The sequence below is a fragment of the Hemibagrus wyckioides genome, linkage group LG28, assembly GCF_019097595.1.
Source record: "Hemibagrus wyckioides isolate EC202008001 linkage group LG28, SWU_Hwy_1.0, whole genome shotgun sequence".
NCBI classification, from domain to species: Eukaryota; Metazoa; Chordata; class Actinopteri; order Siluriformes; family Bagridae; genus Hemibagrus; species Hemibagrus wyckioides.
In genome coordinates this window covers 6,962,558-6,983,185 of record NC_080737.1, presented here as the reverse complement: position 1 = coordinate 6,983,185, position 20,628 = coordinate 6,962,558, and the positions used below count along the sequence as shown (strand labels likewise).

Genomic DNA, 20,628 nt, shown 5'->3' with positions numbered 1-20,628 from the left:
GATTGCAGTAAATATTATTTCCATGACGCAGTTAAAATGGATTTTTGTTCAAACAAAAATATCATATGTATCAACATGATATTTTATCTATCTATCTATCTATCTATATATTAAAAAGAGCACAAAAAAGTTGTAATGCAAAGTTACAACCTCAAATAAAAGCTTTGACATATGTAATGACGCAACCATACAAAATAATAGCATGCATTTATTTACGGTGCATTTCTGTTTAATTAAAAAAAATCCTAATTTTATTGTCTTTAGAATCTACTGTTTATAATACATCCAGTATTGAACTCAATTCTGGACTGAACAATGAGAAAGCGACCTTTTCAGTTCAATCTGCTGGAAATTAAAGTTGAATTCTCGTTGACTGAAGTACCATTCTATCATGCAAATAATTGTTTTCCTGCTTTATCGGACAGGATGTCGTGCGTTAATGGATAAAGTATGACTTGCCATTTTTTAAGGCCTTCCGAACAAAGATAAAGCTGAGACATCTAAGCCCGTCCATGTCTGTATAAACTGTTTCACTTTAAAAAATAAAGAAAAAACAGAAAAGCTATTCAGAATAGACAAGTATGATGGTTTTCCTCACAGGAAACATCAGATCAGTTGACAAATAAGCCTCAGCAAAGTGTGCACTTGTTGGTGAGGCCGCAGAAAGAGGAACTTATACAAACAGAGATGATGATATTTATAGCCATGTGTCTACAGGACATTGTACTGACAGCGTTTGAGAGATTGTGATATTAGTCATTGTGTGTTGAGTTTGTTGAACACCAGGAAAGATAAATTGTGGATTTTTGTGTGTGTTTTTTATCTCCAGGATGGAACTTCACAAATTTCTTTTGCTAATAATAGTTGGTGTTTTCTCATCAACCTTGGTGATAGTGATTGTATTCATCATCATCAACATGTGCATAAGAAGGAAAGGTAAACGCGAGAGTCCTTTTATTTAACAACAGAAAACCGTGGTTTGTTTTAACTTTTACGAAAGGAGTCTCCAGGGCTCCAAGTTCTCTGTATCATGATAAGATGAAGAAGTTTGTGGTGCCGGAGGCAAAATTATCGGAAGTGAGAACAGTATTGAACTTTTTTTTAATAGTTCAACGAATCTTAATAAGCATTTTCCCCTAACAGCATGCATTTAACACAAATCAATCATTTTTTTCAGCTGCAGAATATGTTGCAACATCCAAGAATCACACTAAGTCAAGCTTCGAAATGTAAGTTAAGCTGCTCGAAACCTCATCAAGGTGCTACTCTTAAAAAAAAATGCAATAAAACCTAAGACTATATTTCCATCACAGGGGCAGCTCTTACAAGCAGAACGGTCAGGAAGATATTAGACCTCCACTGCCTCCAAGAGACCAGTTTGACTCAGAGTCTAGTAAGGATCAGCATTTTCTTTCTTTCTTTCCTTTCTTTTTTTTCATTATTGTTGTTCATTTTATTTTAATTCATTTAAATCACATTGAGGGCAAGAATGCTTTAACAGCAATAAAATACACAGGTCAGGATAAAATAAAATGAAAAAAACTGTGGTAAAAAGACTAACACATGCTTTAGCTAACCATTAGTCGTGAAAAGTTATTAAATATTACCTTTATTAAGTATTTTGCTTTTTTTTTTTTGAAAGACAAAAAGACAACATGTCAAGCTACAGAAAGAACAGAAATCTGAGGCCACAGCAGGCACACGCTCGCTGAAAAATAAGTAGCTGAATGGAAAAAAAAAAAATCAGTAGCCTCAAACATGATAGCCACAGATTCTTCTTCTGGTCCTAACAGGAGTGGAACCCGAGTTGTGATCTTCAGCTGTTGTTACCCATCTCCTCATGTTCGAAATGTTGTGTATACTGAGATTCTCACCAAGGTTGTAACGAGTGGTGAGAATCTGGGTTATCGGGTTCCTTCCTGTTCAGCTTGACCCCTGTCTTGCCGCTCTCCTCTGTTCCACTTTTATCTAGAAGTCACTTTTTTTTTTTTTACTATTTAGTGTAAAACTGATGTTGGTGAAAATACTAGAGATCAGCAGTTTCTGAAATATTCACTCTAAGCCATTTAATCACGAGCGATATCGCAGAGATTTCTTTATTTCTTCATTCTGATGTTTGATGTGAACATGTGAAGTTCTGGGATACTGGTGTCCACTGTGAAAAACACCCACAAGAAGGAGGAGAATAGATATAGATAGATAGATAGATAGATAGATAGATAGATAGATAGATAGATAGATAGATAGATAGATAGATAGATAGATAGATAGATTGATAGATTGTATCACTGAAAAATATTTCCATGTACCATAAATGTAAAGCTGTTTTTTGTCAAACAAATTTCACTTCATAATTCTTTGTAATAAAGGCTTTTGACCATCATATAAAGGATGTATTTTTTTTTTCTTTCAACAATTTATTTTTGAAGGATTTTGTCTGGAAAGATTCAAATGTTGCTCAGTCATATGTAAAAGCTACTAAAAAGACACTTCTTTCCATTTGCATTTCAGTAAATGAGCACATGTTTAGGTCTTTCCTGTCACTCACAGATAGATCCTCCTTTACTACCCTGTTTTGGTATCACTTCTTTTTTCTTTCAGCTTCCATTTAGTTCATTTTGTCGTTCCTATGTTCCTCTCTGCACTCTCACTATGAGACTTGAAATAGCAAAAAAGTGCATAGAAGTATAGATGAAGTCTTTACTAAAAATCTCTAAAAATCTTTAGTAAAATGTAATATTCAGAAATAATCACGATTACTGTCTATTATTGTGCTTGTTTGCCAGTGTCCAATAGTTATGAGGAGATGCCTGAAATCCCTGTGGTAGCAGTTGAAACTTCCTCTTTACAGGGCCATGAAAACAACCATTCCCCTCAGACCCACATCAACTTCGTGGACAACCTCAGCGCCTCGGAAAGCTACGATGATGTGGACGAACTTCAAAAGGGTGAGGCTGAATGGCATTTGTAAAACGATCTTTGTGGGTTTTTATTATTATTATTATTATTATTATTATTATACAAAGAAGCACATTGTTCTCATCTTGGGTTCCAGTAGCGTTTTATGAAATCTCCAATTGTCTTGACTCAGCAGTCAGTTTTATTATACTAGTGATGCTCTTGTCTTTGGTAAAAGGATTAAAGAATTTGGATATTTTTCCCCAATTACGGAGAAATGAACAGAAAACTTCTACTCAGTGTTTACTCAAACCTCACTTTTAAGGAAGTTAAGGGCAGCCGATGATGTCTAGCAACACAAATTCAACAGTACAACAACTAAAGAAGTCTTAGGATGGGACAGACATAAGAAAAAGTCTTCCTGATGTTGTTCTCATGTAATTTTATCCGACACCGTACAGCTCCATTTACTTAGATATTCCCAAAGGTTGTGTGGGATCCTTGTGGACAACCGCAACCACAAATTTGTCTGATCACATAAGCGAAAAATGAAAACAAAATCTTCAGATTAATTCTACAGATGTACAGCTTCATTTCCAAATATCGTTAGTTGAAGAATTACTAAAATTTAATACAGTAACATGATAAAAAAAAAATACTATGATGCCCAGAAACCTGCTCTTACAACTTCAGTTATAATGATGTGTGATGTAAACAGGTCTGATGATTTTCTGTGGTAAACAAAAGATTTTGATTTAATATTCTTGTCTTTATATCATGTAAGATATAACGATAAGCTGTTTTCTGACCCAGGGTCCACTGATAGAATAGAATATTTAGGGAATTTAGCTAAACAAAGGAAATTAGCATGCTGCGGAAAACGCTTGGTCTGTTAGCTTGATGAATCTGAAATCTGAATCTAAGAGATAGATAGATAGATAGATAGATAGATAGATAGATAGATAGATAGATAGATAGATAGATAGATAGATAGATAGATAGATAGATAGATAGAGATATTTTGGCTACATCCATAAGTTTACACCACACACACAAGGATAGACCGTTCATATCTTATTGTATCTTCTCATTGTCCCTTTCCGAAATTTATAATGAATTGATGGTCAGGTTTTTAGGTCTATACTGCCCCCTACCGTTCTTTATGAAGTAAATCATTTTTTAGAGTCGAGACACAACTTTAAACGGCCCTTTGTTTGAAGACAACAACCGACGAATTATGCTAAATGACAAAATGGCTGCGTCATGTAAACGCCTAAAATATTCCGTTTAGCAAAACCGAATTGAATTGAAATTGTAGAATTAAACATTACCGAGTAATGTTACCCACTTGTTCATTATTAATTTGTTATATATACACCAATCAGGTATAACATTATGACCACCTGCCTAGTTGGTCCCCCATTTGCTGCCAAAACAGCCCTGACCCATCATGCACTGTGTATTCTGACACCTTTCTATCAGAACCAGCATTAACTTCTTCAGCAATTTAAGCAACAGTAGCTCGTCTGTTGGATCGGATCACACAGGCCAGCCTTCGCTCACCACATCCATCAATGAGCCTTGGTCACCCATGACCCTGTCACCGGTTCACCACTGTTCCTTCCTTGGGCCACTTTTGATAACTGACCACTGCAGACCGGGAACACCCCACAAGAGCTGCAGTTTTGGAGATGCTCTGATCCAGTGGTCTAGCCATCACAATTTGGCCCTTCGTCAAACTAGCTCAAATCCTTACAGTTGTCCATTTTTCCTGCTTCTAACACATCAACTTTAGGGCTTTTCACACTGCACTTAACCCTGGGTTATCGTCGCTCTAATCACCGCTTTTAACCCTGGGTAAAGAAACGTTTCACCCCTGTAATTTGAAAGCAGTGTTAGCACCTCTTTTTACCCGTGGTTTTGAAACCTGCTAGCTTCGCATTTGCGGTGTTAACCCCACATTGCTGTGCTAAGTTTGTTCAGTGTGAAATGGAGTGGTGTTTGCTTGTTGCTGCTGGATGCTTGGGAACAGACAACCAATCAAAAATTGAACAGCGAGGATCATGTCAGTAACAGGAAACGTGCATCATGTAAACAGGTTGCCTACTGTTTGTCCAATCGGTGACAGTGACACAGCCATAATATTCAAATAAGAATGTTAACCTGGGGTTTAGGAATGTACAGTGTGAAACGTCTGTTAATGAATACCCAGGATTAACAGTTAACCCCAGGTATAGTATGAGCAGTGTGAAATGTGATTACAGATAACCCGGGGATTTAGGATGACCCAAGGTTAAAAGTGTGAAAAGCCCTTTTGAGGACCAAATATTCACTTGCTGTCTAATATATCCCACCCACTAACAGGTGCCATGATGACGAGATAATCAGTCTTATTCACTTCACCTGTCAGTGCTCATAATGTTATGCCTGATCGGTGTATACTGGCTTGGGCTGAAAAGTGAAAGGACTTTTACTTTCAGCCTGTACAGAAAGGAACAATAGTCATTGAGAAAGATATAGCATACAGAAAGAGGAGGGAATTCTTGTGATTACAAAACTTGGCTCTAAACTGTACACTAATCAACTCATTTTCAGTTTCTATTTCCATTTAGAGTACAAATAGCAGCAAAAATCATATATGGGCCTGACGGTCAGGTGTTCACAAAGTTTCTTCTATAATAGTGTACACAGATGACAAACGGAAGCTGAAAATGAGAAGATTCAGTGCCAAAGTGAAAAATATATATATATCTATATTACGCTTTCAGGACCTTGTACTAGAGTACTGCGTAGCATGGAGTACTGTGATTGCATTTCAGTATAGCACGACTGCAGCAGACTGATTCAGTGTTTAATTCTTTAAATGCCATCCCCTTCTGATTGTTTTTAAGGTTTTCCTGCATGTCATGTTTTCAGTCATTGGTTTCAGACCCCATAGAAAATAGACTTCACCTGACTATAGGTGATCTGATCTGAGTTGATGTTTATTCGCAGTGCCAGGCAACTACGAAGAAGTTGCGTCGTTGGCGGATTACCTGGATGTGGATCCGCCTCCTTTCCCAACCGGATCTGACAACGAGTCAGAGAACTACGACGACGTCGATCAGCTCCAAGGCGACACCGAGGACTACGACGATGTCGGATAAAAGATTCGTCTTCTCTTCCCACTCTTACGAAAAAGACAAAAGAATCCTCTAAGAAGTACAATAACTTCGTTCAGAGGATCTGCACAGAACTTTGGACCTCTGTTCAATTTAGCACTTTGTTTTGTTTCAAGAAAATGTCCATATCTCTTTCACAAAGGGATTTATGTGGTCTAATTTGTCTGTTTTTAGAAGCTGTTCGATTTTTTAAAGTATTTCGAAGGGATGCGTCTGGGGTAATTAATTTAAATATAACAATAAACTATTTTATACATTATATATGGTTTAGTGAATATAAGTGAAACAAGTGAGGAAGGAACATCAAGAACATTCGTCAGACTTTTTTCCTGCCCGAAGATACAGTGTCATTTAACATTACCACCGATTCCTTCATGCAAACTCCGGTCAGTATCTAGATAAACCGATTAACTGGATTACTTAATGAAGAAAATAATACATATATATATCATTTCAAACATTTAATCAGCTGATTGTCATATAATCAACTCCTTTCCTGCACAACTCCCAAACCAACCAAGTCTAACACTCACTATTTTCTGCCTTTGCCTATCAATTGTTCAACCGAAAGATGCTCCATAAATACACACACTTTCAGTAATAATAAAGTTCACCTGCTTTTTCAGTCCAGAAAAAAACACCATTAGTCATTGCAGTAAATGTATAATTACTAGTTTATTTGCTACAAATAACGAAAGTCCACATGCTATTTAGATACAAGTGATCTAAAATGATTTGTGTACCTTAGTTAGCTGAAAGAGTCATCCGGTGACTAGAAAACAAAATGAAACAAGAACAGCTTGCGGTAGTTATTACTATTTTGCTGTACTTATTCATAATCTTTATGACAAACGTTAACTAGAAAATGTCCTACCTAGCTAGCTAATGTCGATGTAACACTTAATTAGTAAGTAATTGGTAGGTTCCGAAGTTATAAATATCTGACAAAGATTCTGAAACTTTAACCACTGTGGGCATTGTTTACGTTACATTTACGCCATTTGGCAGACGCCCTTATACACATTGACTTGCATCTTATTTATACAGCTAAGTAGTTGAGGGTTAAGGGTCTTGCTCAAGGGCCCAGCAGTGGCAGCCCTGGGATTTGAACTCACAACCTTCCAATCAGTAGTCCAACAGCATAAACACAGAGGTCCACTTAGCCAGTTTAAATGGAATAATGGCATAATGTTAGCAAGCAGGTGGTGTACATTGCCTTCTGGAGCACTGTTAAATCCATGATTTGAAAAATGCATGCCATTAAAAGCTCTTCCCCAGAGTCTAAGTGAAGAGGGTATTAAGAGTCAGAGAACCAGGCAAGAGGCCAAAGGGGAACCCTGAAGCAACTTGAGAGACCCATAGCCCAGATGGGAGAAGATATTTAAAGGACTACCATAGCCTGAAGACTCCCCACATCTGGAGTTATGAGACTGATTAAATCCTGTTGGTGCCAAAAGCCATTTTGGAGAATTAGTAGATATTAAAGTCCTCTGGTTCTGATTTGAATATTTTGGCCTTCACATAAATAGCTAGAAACTCAATACTGTGCATAACCCTGAGAGCTGCATCTTGCACAGTGAAGCATGGTGGTGGTAGAATCATGCTGAAAACTATCAATTCTGAAAATCTTACTTCTAACCTTTTTTCTCTAGATGTTATTGGTTTTTATGGATATTTCAAAAGAATTTCATGCATGTGTACAAACCCTGTCAATATGTAGGTTGGCTTAGAACCATAAAGAATCTGCGACCCGGTTTCTTAATACAAAAAATGCATAACATGAAACTAATCCAAATAGTCACTCTTAGCAATGCTGGATTTGCTTTCTTAAGGTTATTTATGAACATTTCGATAGTTTCAGCTGCTCAGCGTGAACTCTCTAACAGAGCAAGACGGTTACTCTGGACTAAAATAGAACCGAAACTATCGAGGCAAGTTTCACTGCAAACTCAACCACCTGCTGCTATTCTAACAGAGTTATTGCATTTTTTTTTTTTTTTTTCATATGTTGGAGGTTTAATACATAATCAAAATAAAGCTTTTTAAGGTTGCTTGTCAGCTGTTTTTTTCCCCCTTATATTATTCTAATTATCATTATTTTGCTGAATTATTTGAATTTTTTTTTTCCAGAGATCAGATTTTTGACATTCAGCCAAAAAGATCATTCAACCAACAGTTTAAGATTCTTGCATGTTTTATATACATTTATTTTTGTAAAAAAAAAAAAAAAAAAAAAATTTAAAATACAATTGCTCTGACTTCAGTCAATCCAGCGTTTTTGTTTGCAGTAGCTCCACATTAGTGATCACTGTCGCACGACACGATGAGGAAAAGAAAAGAAAACAAACAAACTGCAAGAGCAACAGCGCTGAAACTTCCCGTACTGTCTCAACTCAAACCCACAACTGCAGTCAGTCCGAGTGTCAGTTTGGGTCTTGCAAGCAGCTTGGAGGGGGAACAAAAAGTACCCGCACGTACACTGCAGACCTCGCTAAGAGCGAGCAAATCAAGTTTTTTCCCGGTCTTTTCTTACAGCACAAGAGAATATGAGTAGAAGTCCATGGAGGTGTGCTCGGAACGGCCTCGCTTACATTTAACCCCCCAGACGCTGGCCCTCGCCCCAAGGAAACCCCCCTGGGCGATCCTCAGGGAGGGGATTGTAGTTCGGATCTTCCTCTGGTGTGTCAAACAGCATTTTACTGCGGAGAGAATACAGAGTCAGAAACGCAGAACAGTTATGATGTATAAGTTCTTGATTCTGACTGGACAGAAGGAGTTTAGATTAGTTTTCTACCAACAGCTCTGACTATAGTTCCAGCTATATATCAGATCAGAGGATTACATTAATGCACAGGATCGAATATGTTATGTCTATAGTGCAGAATCTGTGCAATTGTTAATATGGTGAGATTTTGCATTAAGTTGTATATTGGACGTGTGTGGAAGGAGTCTCCAGTGTCAGCATTTTAAAACAGTCAAAGGTGTGATGCTGTGTTTGTTTATCATTTTTAAATAAAACATTTGCAAACGCACAGAAAGGAGGGAGTTCTTAGCCATCTGCCTCCACCGGGTTGGTTGGGAAATACATCCTCCAGGAAGAAATACACATGCCCTACTGCAATGCCTGCAAAGAAGAAATAAAAAAAGCCAGATCAGAAATGATTTATACCAACCAACTCGTACTTTTCATGAAGAATAAATAGCTTCTGTTGGCCGCATTTGAATCGATACCTAAAAGGTCCACGATGATGGAGTTGCCCAGCAGTAGAGAGAATCCCATGAGGACCCACGGCAGGAAAGGGGCTTGGAAGTTGAGCAGGCCAAAGAAGTTCATGCGCACGTTGGGGTTACGTCTGCTCCACACGTACACGAGCATTATCGTGAACGCCTGGCCCAGGAACACAAGACTTACAAACATGCCAAATATCTAAGTGTGCATTAAGGGGGAAAACAAATACACAACTTGTACTATTTCATGGCATGGAAGAGAACTGTTTTATTGTTCAAGTGAGGAATGAAACACTCCAGAATGTGCTGTTGGAGAAAATATGATCAGTGCTAAATTGGTACAACCCTGAAAGGACCCAACAGCACATCCCAGAATGTGTCAATCCCAGTTATGTCGCAATAATTTGCCAGAATTACAATCAAGGATACAGTCATTAGAAGGCCACCGAACAGGAACATGAAGACAAAGTCAGCTGTTCTGCCTCGGAACGAGCCCTCCTCCAGCATTCGACAGTAGCGGTATCTGTGACCGTCAAGTTAAGGACTTTGGATGTGAAAAAGCCAGAGCATTCATCTTTCATATAGGGTTGGGCTCGGCCCGTTAGTTCCAGTGAAAGGAACGCTTAATGCTTCAGCATACCAAGACAATTTCACAGTTTGGGGATGACCCCTACCTGTTCCAACAAAATATGGACCTTGCTTTGTGCACTTGTGTGCACTCATGTTGGAACAGGAAGGGGTCATCCCCAAACTGTTCCCACAAAGTTGGGAGCATTAAATTGTCCAAAATGTCTTGGTATGAAGCTGAAGCATTAAGAGTTCCTTTCACTGGAACTAAGGGGCCGAGTCCAACCCCTGAAAAACAACACCTGAATTCAAGGATCTGATGGAGTGTCCCAAAACATTTGGCAATATAGTGTATAAATATTTATTCCTAGTAGCAAAAGACAAAAATGAACATGTGATGAAGGATACAAAAATATCATATTGAACAAGAAGTTGAAGCCGACCGGGCCGAAGAACAGGAAGTTGGTCACAAGCCGCCATACCTACGAAGGACGTCAAAATGTCACGTTATCGGACGCTACTGACTTCTGAAAGAGTGAAATATCTGAATAAAACCCGAGACTCACCTGGTAGTGTTTTAATATCAAATCAGGGTTGAAGTACAGCTGAAAAGGTGTAATGAGCTCTAATTGCTGTGGAGAGGAAACGTGAAAGAGAGATGGATTGTAAACAAAACCCACATACTGACTTAGACAAACAACTAAACAGCAACATGAGGATGCCATGATGTTCCATAATTTTAAACATATCTGTATATGGACGAATGTCATTCTTTAATAAATACCGCGGTGGTGCAAAAGCAATAAAACACTTCACGGTTAGACACAGCAGCAGGTCGTTGATTCATTTTCTCTAACAGGAAGTTTGATTTCTGATCTATTATCATGTTGCAAGGGTTCTGATGAAAGTGAGACTCTCTATATGAAATGATTTGAAAAGCACGCTGTTCATGAGAAGGTTAAGTCGTTGTATATATATGAAAGAAACTCTGCCTCGTGCTGAGGAGAGGAGCAGGTGAACTTTTCGCTTCTCTACCGTAATGTCATGAGGACACCCTGACAAACACACTGTGACCAATCTACTTATCATTAGATCATGTCCTTTACACGGATCTCACACTTGTCATCTGATCAGGTCACCCACGGCGGCGTGTCTGTGATCTGCGCTATTTCTGACACTCCATGTTAAAAACTCACAGCTGTTAGCTCACCGCTAAGCTAACAGGCTAGCTAACTAGCCAACTCTAAAAAAAAAAAAAGCGTCACTCACTTCTTCCTATTAATCAACATCACATGTTTTATGTATTATACTTACAACAGCCGCTGTAGTGAGCACACAGGCGGTCGTGTACGTCCTTGTAACCACAGGGATCTGTAAATATTCTTGCTGGAATGTCTGGTAAGCCATTTTTTTGGCCTGACGACTGTTACACTTCCGGTATCTCTTGACACGTCGTTACAGAGAGATACAAATAAAGAGGGTGGGGTTTGAGATATGGACGTTTCTTATTGGCTAGTGAGACAGAGCCGGGGCACGCGCATCGTTATGATTGGTCGCGATAACTCTGAATTGGTTAAATCCAAATAAGCTCGCTACGTACTGTGTATGTTGCCTAGAAAGTAGGTGGAGTCATTGCAGGATGCGCTCTATGTAGTGCCCTAGATTGTAATAAGGATGAATTTGGGATTCCCGCTGGCTGTGTTCAAACGTTTATTAAGTGTCACATTCTGATTTGTCCCCGGTTACTGAAGAATGGTATTTTCCTATTGGTGCTCAGCAATATGGAAATTTTTCATGTTTTATTTTTTATTTTTTCATTTACATTTTAATATCGAGAAATTACGTTTTTAGTCGAGACACAGGAAAGGAGCAGATCCTGGCCATCAGAGGGCAGTACAGTGACGTCACCGCGTCATCCTCGAGGCCTCGAAGAAAAACGTTTGGCGCGCGAGCTTTGGAAAAATGGCGGAGGACCGTGAAGCAAACTGTGAGAAACTTTAATATGTTAAAGTTCTTTTCTTTTTTTTATCATGATATATTTTATTGTACTAATGAACTTGTCTTTTGGGAAAGTTTAAATCTCAATCATGTTCTTGTTTAAAAGCTCTTCGTGTGAATGTGTTGCGCGTGCCTGCTTGGCGGTTTTGCTGTGAGATGTCTAGATGTTGAAGATAAACAGTAAACAGTGTGTTAGAAAATAATATTATTAATGTTATTAAATATAGATTTGAGTTTAAAACCATGTAACACAAAATCGGATGCTTGTAGTTTTGCGTCACACGTGTTAAAGTGAGTTTTATCTATTTAATTTCCCTTAATATAACACAATACGCCTACTAATTAGAATATATGAATATTAATTACGTGCTCATTTGCATATTAATAATTACATTTTCTTGTAAATGTTTCTCGTGGTCGGAAATGGTCAGACTTTTACGGGTATGTTTAAGAAATGTGTATATTGTCTATTTGTATTGAATGTAAATTAGAATGTTTTGTATAGTTTTATAGGTAAAATGGTCATTTTAGAAGGAAAGGACGAATAAAATCGACATAATGACAGGAACCAGTTTGTCTTCTGGCCATAAACATAAGGCTTTAAACATCAGATAACAAAAAGTCAGAGTACGTTCGATATATAAAATTATGTTTTCGGGAACTAGACCTTCCTCCTATTTAATTTTCTGTATAGAGATTTAAAATCGTCTGTCGATTGTCATGTAAAAATAAAATGACTTTTTTATTCTAGCCGTAGTTAAAGCCAAAACCATAAAGTACAAACCAGTAATTGTGGCATGTTGTGGAAGTATAAATGTTATTAATGGAAAATTTAATTTTTAAAATTGTTTTGCATTTTTTCTGCAGTAACCGATTTCGGAAGAAAAATCAGTACCCTGTTTTTATTGGCTATTATAAATCGAATATTATTGACGAATTTGTGAAAATCAGCATCTTGAAAAATCCTTTATGAGGAGAGTCAAGTCAAATTCCATCCTATATTTTCCTTTGCTGTATTTATTCCTTTATTCCAGTATAACATCCAGCCATAACTGACCTTCCTCACTGAGTATTAAGTCACACCACCCTGATATTTCATTTCCTATGACATCATACTTTCAAGCTGATTATTCTTGTAATAAAACCGGTCAGTTCTTGGTATCACTTATGCTCAAGTAGACTTATGTTTCTAATGGACGTTCCCTTACCAGCCAGTTTTTTTTAATACAAAAATACAGTTTATTATGTTTACTGAGAAATAAGAAAGTCCTCCATCATGAAGACTTGTAATGTAGGTCCAAATAACCCTGTGATTGAGCTACAGTGTTGCATAGAACCTGACGATTATGTGAAATTGCTAGAAATTTTGATGTTTTGATTAATTTGTTTATTTACTTTTCATCATTGTGGAGGTTTTCTGAAGTGGATGTGATCTAACCATTCAGCTTAATATGTTCCACAGTGGGATCCTCGGATTCCCTCAAACTGTACGAGGCACAGTTCTTCGGCTTCACCCCTCAGACCTGCATGATGCGGATGAACAGCGCCTTCCAGGACTGTCTGTACGAGATGCTTGTAGTCGTCGAGTCCGTGTTTGTCCGTAAACTGTCGCAGGGCAAAGATCCTCCTGAAGAGCTTTGCGTAAAGACTCGAGAGTGCACGCAGAAACTGCTGCAGTTCCTGCAGGAACGCTTCCTGAAGCTGTCCAGTCGCATGGAAGGTCTGTTGGTGAACAGCGTGCTTTCAGTGCCGGAAAACATCCTTCTGCCCGAAGACGAATCGCACCGCAAATACCCGGAGAGCAGAGAACAGCTTTTAAAGCTGGAGGCTTCGATCGCAGAGCTGCAAAAGTCTTACGAGGCAGAGGTGTGCGCAAAACAAGCTCTCTTGGCTGAGCTGGCTGAGCAGAAGGAAACTCGGGAGCAGCTGGACGAGGTGCTGCAGTGGATCGACGAGCTGCGCTTATCCTGGAGGAAAGAGGGAATGGGAAATGTTCGAGACAGCTTCCAGAATATGATTGAGACTGTGAACCAGCTGCAGGGTGAGATGGGGAAAATCCGGAAGAAGAGCAAACCCCTAGATGAAGTGTGATCATCCTGTGCCTTCATTGATGATTTTTTTTTTCCCAGTTGCACACCAGTGGTGCTCGTTTGTGCAAGGCTGGTCCATCCACAAGGGGGCGGCAGTGCACAGTCTGATTAAGCCACCTTGTTGATCCGCCAAATGTGCTCTTCTCAGCAAGGCCTCGCATCTAAAACCCTGGGGTTCCTTCTTTGACATTTGAAATGCAGTCACCCCAAATCCCCCCTTTTCCATCAAATCTATTGTCTATACCATGCCAAGGCCAGGTTCATGTGTATTCTCTTCTTTTTTTTTTCCTTCAGTGCAATGAGATCAAACTGAATTTCTTATAAGCCCAAGCCTGTGTGCTTTCTTCCTTGTTCACAGCAGGAGGCCTGTAGACCTAATTCAGGGTCTGTGCTTTTACATGGTGCATTGTGCCCCATGATTGTAGATACTGTTATTGGATGATTTTTTTTTGTTAAGCACTTTAGCTTTGAACAAAACCTTTAAAAAAATGATTTCAGTTTCTTTTGTCTTGTTGTAAACACAATAAAAGTCTGTGTTCATTTTTACTTTGTGTTTTGAATTATTTGTGTCCAGGTTTATTGTTCTATGAACACTTGGTCAATCTTTTGCTAAATGGGAATGTTTTCTAGGCTTATAGACCAAACGAACAAAAATGTTCTTTGTGTGTGTTGACAAATATCAAAAGAGAGTGCAATGCTCCCATACAAAGTCTCCATTATAAAGGCTAGTCTAATTTATTTTGATTCCTGGATTATTATTTGGATATCAAACCATTATTATGAAAGTTTCGCAAAACTGAAATAACTTGAAATGATTTGTAAAATTATGAATCTGCAGCAACTCCTCACCAGTTCTACAATTGGAAGAGAAGCAATCGTCCACATTAGTGTCTCTCTCTATATGAAATTCAGGAGCATGCTTTGATAATTGAGGCCCCGTGAGTACAAATAAATTACAAGAAGAATTTCGAAGGCTGTATGTTTTGGTAAATAAAACTAAATAAAAACAGTGCTCAGTAAAAGAGTATGATGGAGATGAAGGGCTTGGTCTTTCTTGTAGACTGGAGAGAAAAAGATGGGATGGGCGCAGTAAGGGGTCGGGTGGAGTGAACGACACACCCCGAGTTAGCAGCCTGGTTGAATTTCTGCCTCTTTCATCTCTCTCATTAAACCCTAAGCCGGAACAGCAGGAGTCTGCTCGCTACCAGCTTTGCAGGATGGAGGTGATGCAGATCAGGCAAGCTGCCAAACACACACACTTATGGAGTTTGTCCCAAATGCTAGGAGTTCTTAAAAGGTCATGATGTGACTGTATGATATGGAATACTAGTCACTTTTATCCCACTCAGGGTCAAGGTGGATTTGGATTCTATCCTGGGATATTGTGAGGTGAGAGTATGTCAGTTCATGACAGGGCCCTATAAATACACAAATTCACACCTAGGAGCAACTTACTGTGGACAAGCCACTGCATAAAAAATGAGTGCTCGCATGGTAGACTTCTTGCTTAGCATGTATGAGGAAGCTGAATCCCCAAAGAACCCCATTTCAGAAGATGCAGTCGTGGCTCAATGATTAAGGCTTTGGGTTACTGATCCAAAGAGCAAGCAGCCCAACCCTCCACTGTGGTCCAAGTGGTTAAGGCTCTGGGTTGTTGATTAGAGGATTGGGGTTCAAGCCCCAGCACCGCCAAACTCTGCTGCTGGGTACTTAAGCAAGGCCCTTAACCCTCTCTGCTCAAGAGGTGCTGTATCAAAGCTGCTGCTGTGCTCTGACCCCAACTTCCTCAGCTGTGATATGTGAAGAAAAGTATTCCGCTGTAATGTACACTATAATGCCAAAGGTTTTGGGACACCCCTCCAGATTATTGAATTCAGGGTTTTTTACCAAGACATTCAGGACAGTTTCATGCTACCAACTTTGTGGAAACAGTTTGGGGATGGCTCTTCCTGTTCCATCATTCCTGGACCTTGCTTTGTGCACCAGGGCATGGAGGAACTTGACCGGCCTTCACAGAGTCCTGACCTCAACCTCATAGAACACCTTTGGGATGAATTAGAGCAGAGACTGCGAGCCAGGCCTACTGATTCATGTCTTTATGGACCTTACTTAATTAAACCCTGAAAAACAACACCTGAATTCAATGATTTGGAAGAGTGTCCCAAAACTTTTGGCAATATAGAGTATGTGTGGTGATAATAAAGGCTTCATGCCCCCAGTTCTTCTACACACCCCTTAGCCCTACCTGATACCTACTGGCACCATATCATACTAACCCTGTGCTCTGACTCCAGCTTTATAACAAGGTGGGGTATATGAAAAAAAGAATTTCACTCTCTGGGAATGTACTTGTAATGAATACAGGCTGCAACTGCCATGTTTTTGGGAGGAAATCAGAGATCCCAGAGGAATCCCAAGCAGTTATGCAAACATGCAAAACTCCACACAGACAGTAACCCGAGCTTAGGATCAAAGTAGCGACTCTGGAGCTGTAGGATGCCAATGCTACCCACTGCACCAATGTGCCACCCACACTTGTTGATGACTTGTTATAACAGCTTTTATGTGTTCTAGCATTCAGTATTTCTTAGAAATATCTAGAGGTTTTAGTATAGAATACTAAGTAGACATGAACTGTGGCCTTTGCTGCAAAACTGTTACCCGAAAACACCTCATGTTATTGGGTATGTTAATAAACAGTCCTCGTCTTCCTCCTCATACCATTAGATCAGGGGTGTCCAGCTGTATCCGGAAAAGTCTGTTGTGGGAGTAGGTTTTCATTCCAGTCAAGCAGAAGGCAAACCTGAGTCTACTGAAATCCAAGATCAACTGATTAAACAGGTGGGATCCGGCTTGGTTGGAATGAAAACCTGCACCTCTACTGGCCCTTTGTGGGTAAGATTGGACACTAAAGGAAGGGGTTGAACTTTGGTTTAAAATAGTATAGTGTGACTGAGGCTACAAGACAGAATATGATTCAACTTTTGAGTCAAACACATTATCTTGCACCAAACTGTGGTGTTGCAAACATAGCAAAGTTTCCTAGTCTGGATTGACCTTCCACAAAGAGCGTTGAATGCAATATTAAAATAATTGCAGAGGTCATGTGTTGCTGTGGTCTACAACTTGGTTATAATGGCTACATGCCACTATTATGCATTAAAAGTCAGAGCACACAGGGGGCCAAAGAGAAATAGATTCATAGCGATGCTTCTGGAAATCATTTGTATTAAGTATTTTCCCAAGCCAAATGCTGGGGCTGATAAATAAAGAATGATGTGACTTAAAATCCACCCGCTCTGCCTGCGAAAGATCATCTGAGAGTCTAAGACATTAGTTCAAAGTCATTTTTTAATCTATGTGCTGGGGATATACTGTTAATCATTGGTATTTCTGGGCAAAATTCTGGACTCATTTATCACTTAAAGTTGCAGTTTCCCTCAGTGAATAAAATATTGGAAATTTAGAATGTCACAGAGCAGCCATAAATAAATACCACACATACAATCAATACTGCATTTTTAAAGAGTCATGCTGTTAATCTATAGCAGCACCTTGTAGCCAGACTTGTCAATTATGCATATAGATTTTTTTTTTTAAAGTCAGGTCAGAATTAACCTGTTGATCACAATGCAATTGCATCCTACTAAAACTTTCTGTTCCCCAAAATCACAATTCAAAGGCCATCGCAGCAACAAGTGGGTTCCTTAGATTCCATTTATTGCCACTTTTTACCTCCATCGAGACACTCAACGATGAACAACTGTGCAGCCTTGTCGAGCACAGAACAAGGATAAAAGGATATTTGTTTTATCTTTGAGTTTTTGTGTAATCGATTTTTGCAAAGACATCAAACTGTTCAATTGCCTGAACATTCACATTTCCTTTCCACTAATCAAACCCCATATGGCGACTTACCTGAAATCCTTATTTTTTTCAGGTCTTTGTTCAATAGCACTTGTTCAAGCTGTGAGGTTTGATTGACCTGTGCAAACCATTTTGCAAGCTGTAACTGGGAAAGAAAGCAAGGTGGATCTGAAAGAACACAGTTTCGTCTTCAGAAAACATACTTACTTAAGGTTTTGTTGAGTCTGATAAAGTAGACCGCAAAAAGTTTACTGCAATAGAAGATGTGTACTCATGCAAGTAAGTAGTGTTTGCTGCATAACAACTCTAGGGTCGCCAGTTTGATCCTGAGCTTGAGTTATTGCCTGTGCAGAGTTTTGTATATTCTCCCTGTGTCTGTTTGAGTTTCCTTTGAGTTCACTGGTAGTCTTCCAAGATCACAAAACATGCTGGTATTGGACATTTGGACAAGCTATGCTAAATTTCCTATATGTGTATGTTCCCGCTCTTTATTGTGTCCTGTGTTCCCAGGCTAGGCTTCTCATGGACTAGCATCTCATCCAGTGTGCATTCCTCTTGTGCCCTGCATTCCCAGCATAGGCTCTGGATGGTCAGGTGTCCCACCCTGTGTAGCTTCCTGTCTTATGTCCAGTATTATTAAAATAGGAAACTCATGGACTAGCATCCCATCCAAGTTATATTTCCCTTGAGCGCTATGTTCCCTGGACAGGCTCTGGATAGACTGGTGTCCCATCCAGTGTGTATTCCTGTATTGAGCCCTATATTCCCTGGGCAGGCTCTGGATGGACTGGTGTCCCATCCAGTGTATAAACCTGTATTGAGCCCTATATTCCAACGATAGGATCTGGATGGACTGGTGTCCCATCCAGTGTGTATTCCTGTCTTGAGCTCTGTATTCTCAGGACGGGCTTTGGATGCACTGGTGTCTAAGCCAGTGTATATTCTCGTCATGAGCCTTATGTTCTCAAGACAGCCTCTGGATGCACTGGTGTCCCATTCAGCGTGTATTTCCACCTTGAGCCCTATGCTCCCAGGACAGGCTCTGGATGGACTCATGTCCCATCCAGTATGTATGCCTATCTTGAGCCCTGTATTCTCAGGATAGCCTCTGGATGCACTGGTGTCCCATCCAGTGTGTATTTCCACATTGAACCCTATGTTCCCAGGACAGGCTCTGGATGGACTGGTGTCCTATCCATGGTGTGTTTCTGTTTTATGCCAAGTGTTCCTAGGACAGGCTACTGATGTTCTGGTGTCCCATTCAAGTATATTGCATTACACCCAGTGTTCCTGGTATAGGCTTGGGATCCTTTTGACTAGGATGAACGAATAAATGTTTGACCAGTGTTTTTCCTTCAAGGGATTAATAATGAAGGAAGTCAATTAGAGCAACCTGAGACTGTTGTCTCATTGGTTTAGTAACATTTTAATTTATTTATAATTCACAGATACATACCACACACTATACATACTGTATTTCTATTTACATTAATTCATGTTTGGGTTTTTTGTATTGCATAGTTTTACTCTTCACCCTCCACCAAGAAAAATTCCTTGGGAAATTCCTTGAGTCCTTGAGATGTACTTTCCCCTTAAACAGCCTGACCATTTCTATCACCAGGTTGACAATTGTTATTCGGAAACATTCCAGGCACTCAAAGTAGTTTTATTAATGTAAATTACGGAATGCAGATGACACGATAGGAGCATTTGTGCTATGTGCCCATCCCTTGGTCCTTTAGGCCTAGGCAAGAAGGAATCGTTGGGGGAGGGGATAGAAAGCTTGGCATGGTGTTGGTGGACAGCTGGTGACAGACTGTTTGTTCTTCTTCGGGAAAGAAGCCCAGCACAACCAGGAGGAGGTCACCTTCTCTCTAGCCAAAGCTTTTGGAGAACCTCTGATTGCTTTGTGTGCCGACGGCAGTGGGTTAGAAATAGAGGCCTCTTGGCATCGACGTTTTTCCCTTTTTGGAAAAGTGTTATGTTAATTTAGATTTAGATTTCATTATATGTGTATACCACCACAAGTGTTGATCAAATAGCACTAGTATGGTTGGGGAGAAGCAAAAAAAGAACTCTTGCACATCATCAAAATTTTGAAAGAAAATATAATTATGATGAAAATATAATATTGCTGCTACTTGCCACCAGCATATTTATCTGATCTTTATTTAATTAAAATGGAAGTACAAAAACATGCAAAACAAAAAGGACTGTCACCCTGTCTAACAAAAGCTAATAAAACTCATCAATCATTTTTGAACAAAAGGCATAATTGGAGGTCACCAAGTGGTGACCCTGTTATAACTCTAGTATAATGATAGTGATGACACTACAGTACAGATATGTGGTATGTCTACTGTTTGAAAGGGTTGTATTGTCTGCCGATGGGATGTGTCAACTAGATGAATCTAATAAAAAAAAAATCCCAGGCTGGGGGATCCAATCTAAAATGTTCTGGAGACTGAATGATTTAATTTTTATGAATGCTTTTCAGCTGCCCCTGGGTCTTGGTGCCAGGTTGCCTGGTCAGGGGAATTTTAAAATCATTTCAATGTTTTAGAAGCTGATTTCATCATGGGCAAGCTACGTTCCTTTACAAGACAGCTCTTGTAAAACCATACACATCAGGTAGTTTTGCCCGAATAAGGCTGTACAGTATACAACCTAAACTGAACATGTGAGGATTAAGGGAGAGAGATGTTATTTCAGGACGTTTAGATTTCAAAAGGAAAGGAATCTGTACTGTAGCACATTATATAGTATGTTTATATTGTGAAACATATAGAATTTGAGGAGGATGGTGCTTCCACCTCCAG

The 20,628-nt window shown here is 39.3% G+C and overlaps 2 protein-coding genes across 2 annotated transcripts; one reads left to right on the top strand and one right to left on the bottom strand.

Moving 5' to 3' along the window:
• Nucleotides 1–8,250: 8,250 nt before the first annotated feature.
• Nucleotides 8,251–11,303, bottom strand: derl2 (derlin 2). Its single transcript, XM_058383725.1, has 7 exons — nt 11,169–11,303; nt 10,421–10,486; nt 10,263–10,336; nt 9,717–9,810; nt 9,291–9,486; nt 9,093–9,183; nt 8,251–8,758 (listed from the first exon to the last, which is right to left on the bottom strand). Exons 1-7 carry the CDS (start codon nt 11,259–11,261, stop codon nt 8,653–8,655), a joined length of 720 nt encoding a protein of 239 aa, XP_058239708.1. The 5' UTR covers nt 11,262–11,303; the 3' UTR covers nt 8,251–8,652.
• A 296-nt stretch (nt 11,304–11,599) lies between these two features.
• mis12 (MIS12 kinetochore complex component) lies at nt 11,600–14,477 on the top strand. Its single transcript, XM_058382553.1, has 2 exons — nt 11,600–11,841; nt 13,315–14,477. The coding sequence occupies exons 1-2, from the start codon at nt 11,817–11,819 to the stop codon at nt 13,941–13,943; spliced, it is 654 nt and encodes a 217-aa protein (XP_058238536.1). The 5' UTR covers nt 11,600–11,816; the 3' UTR covers nt 13,944–14,477.
• The last annotated feature ends 6,151 nt before the right edge of the window (nt 14,478–20,628 follow it).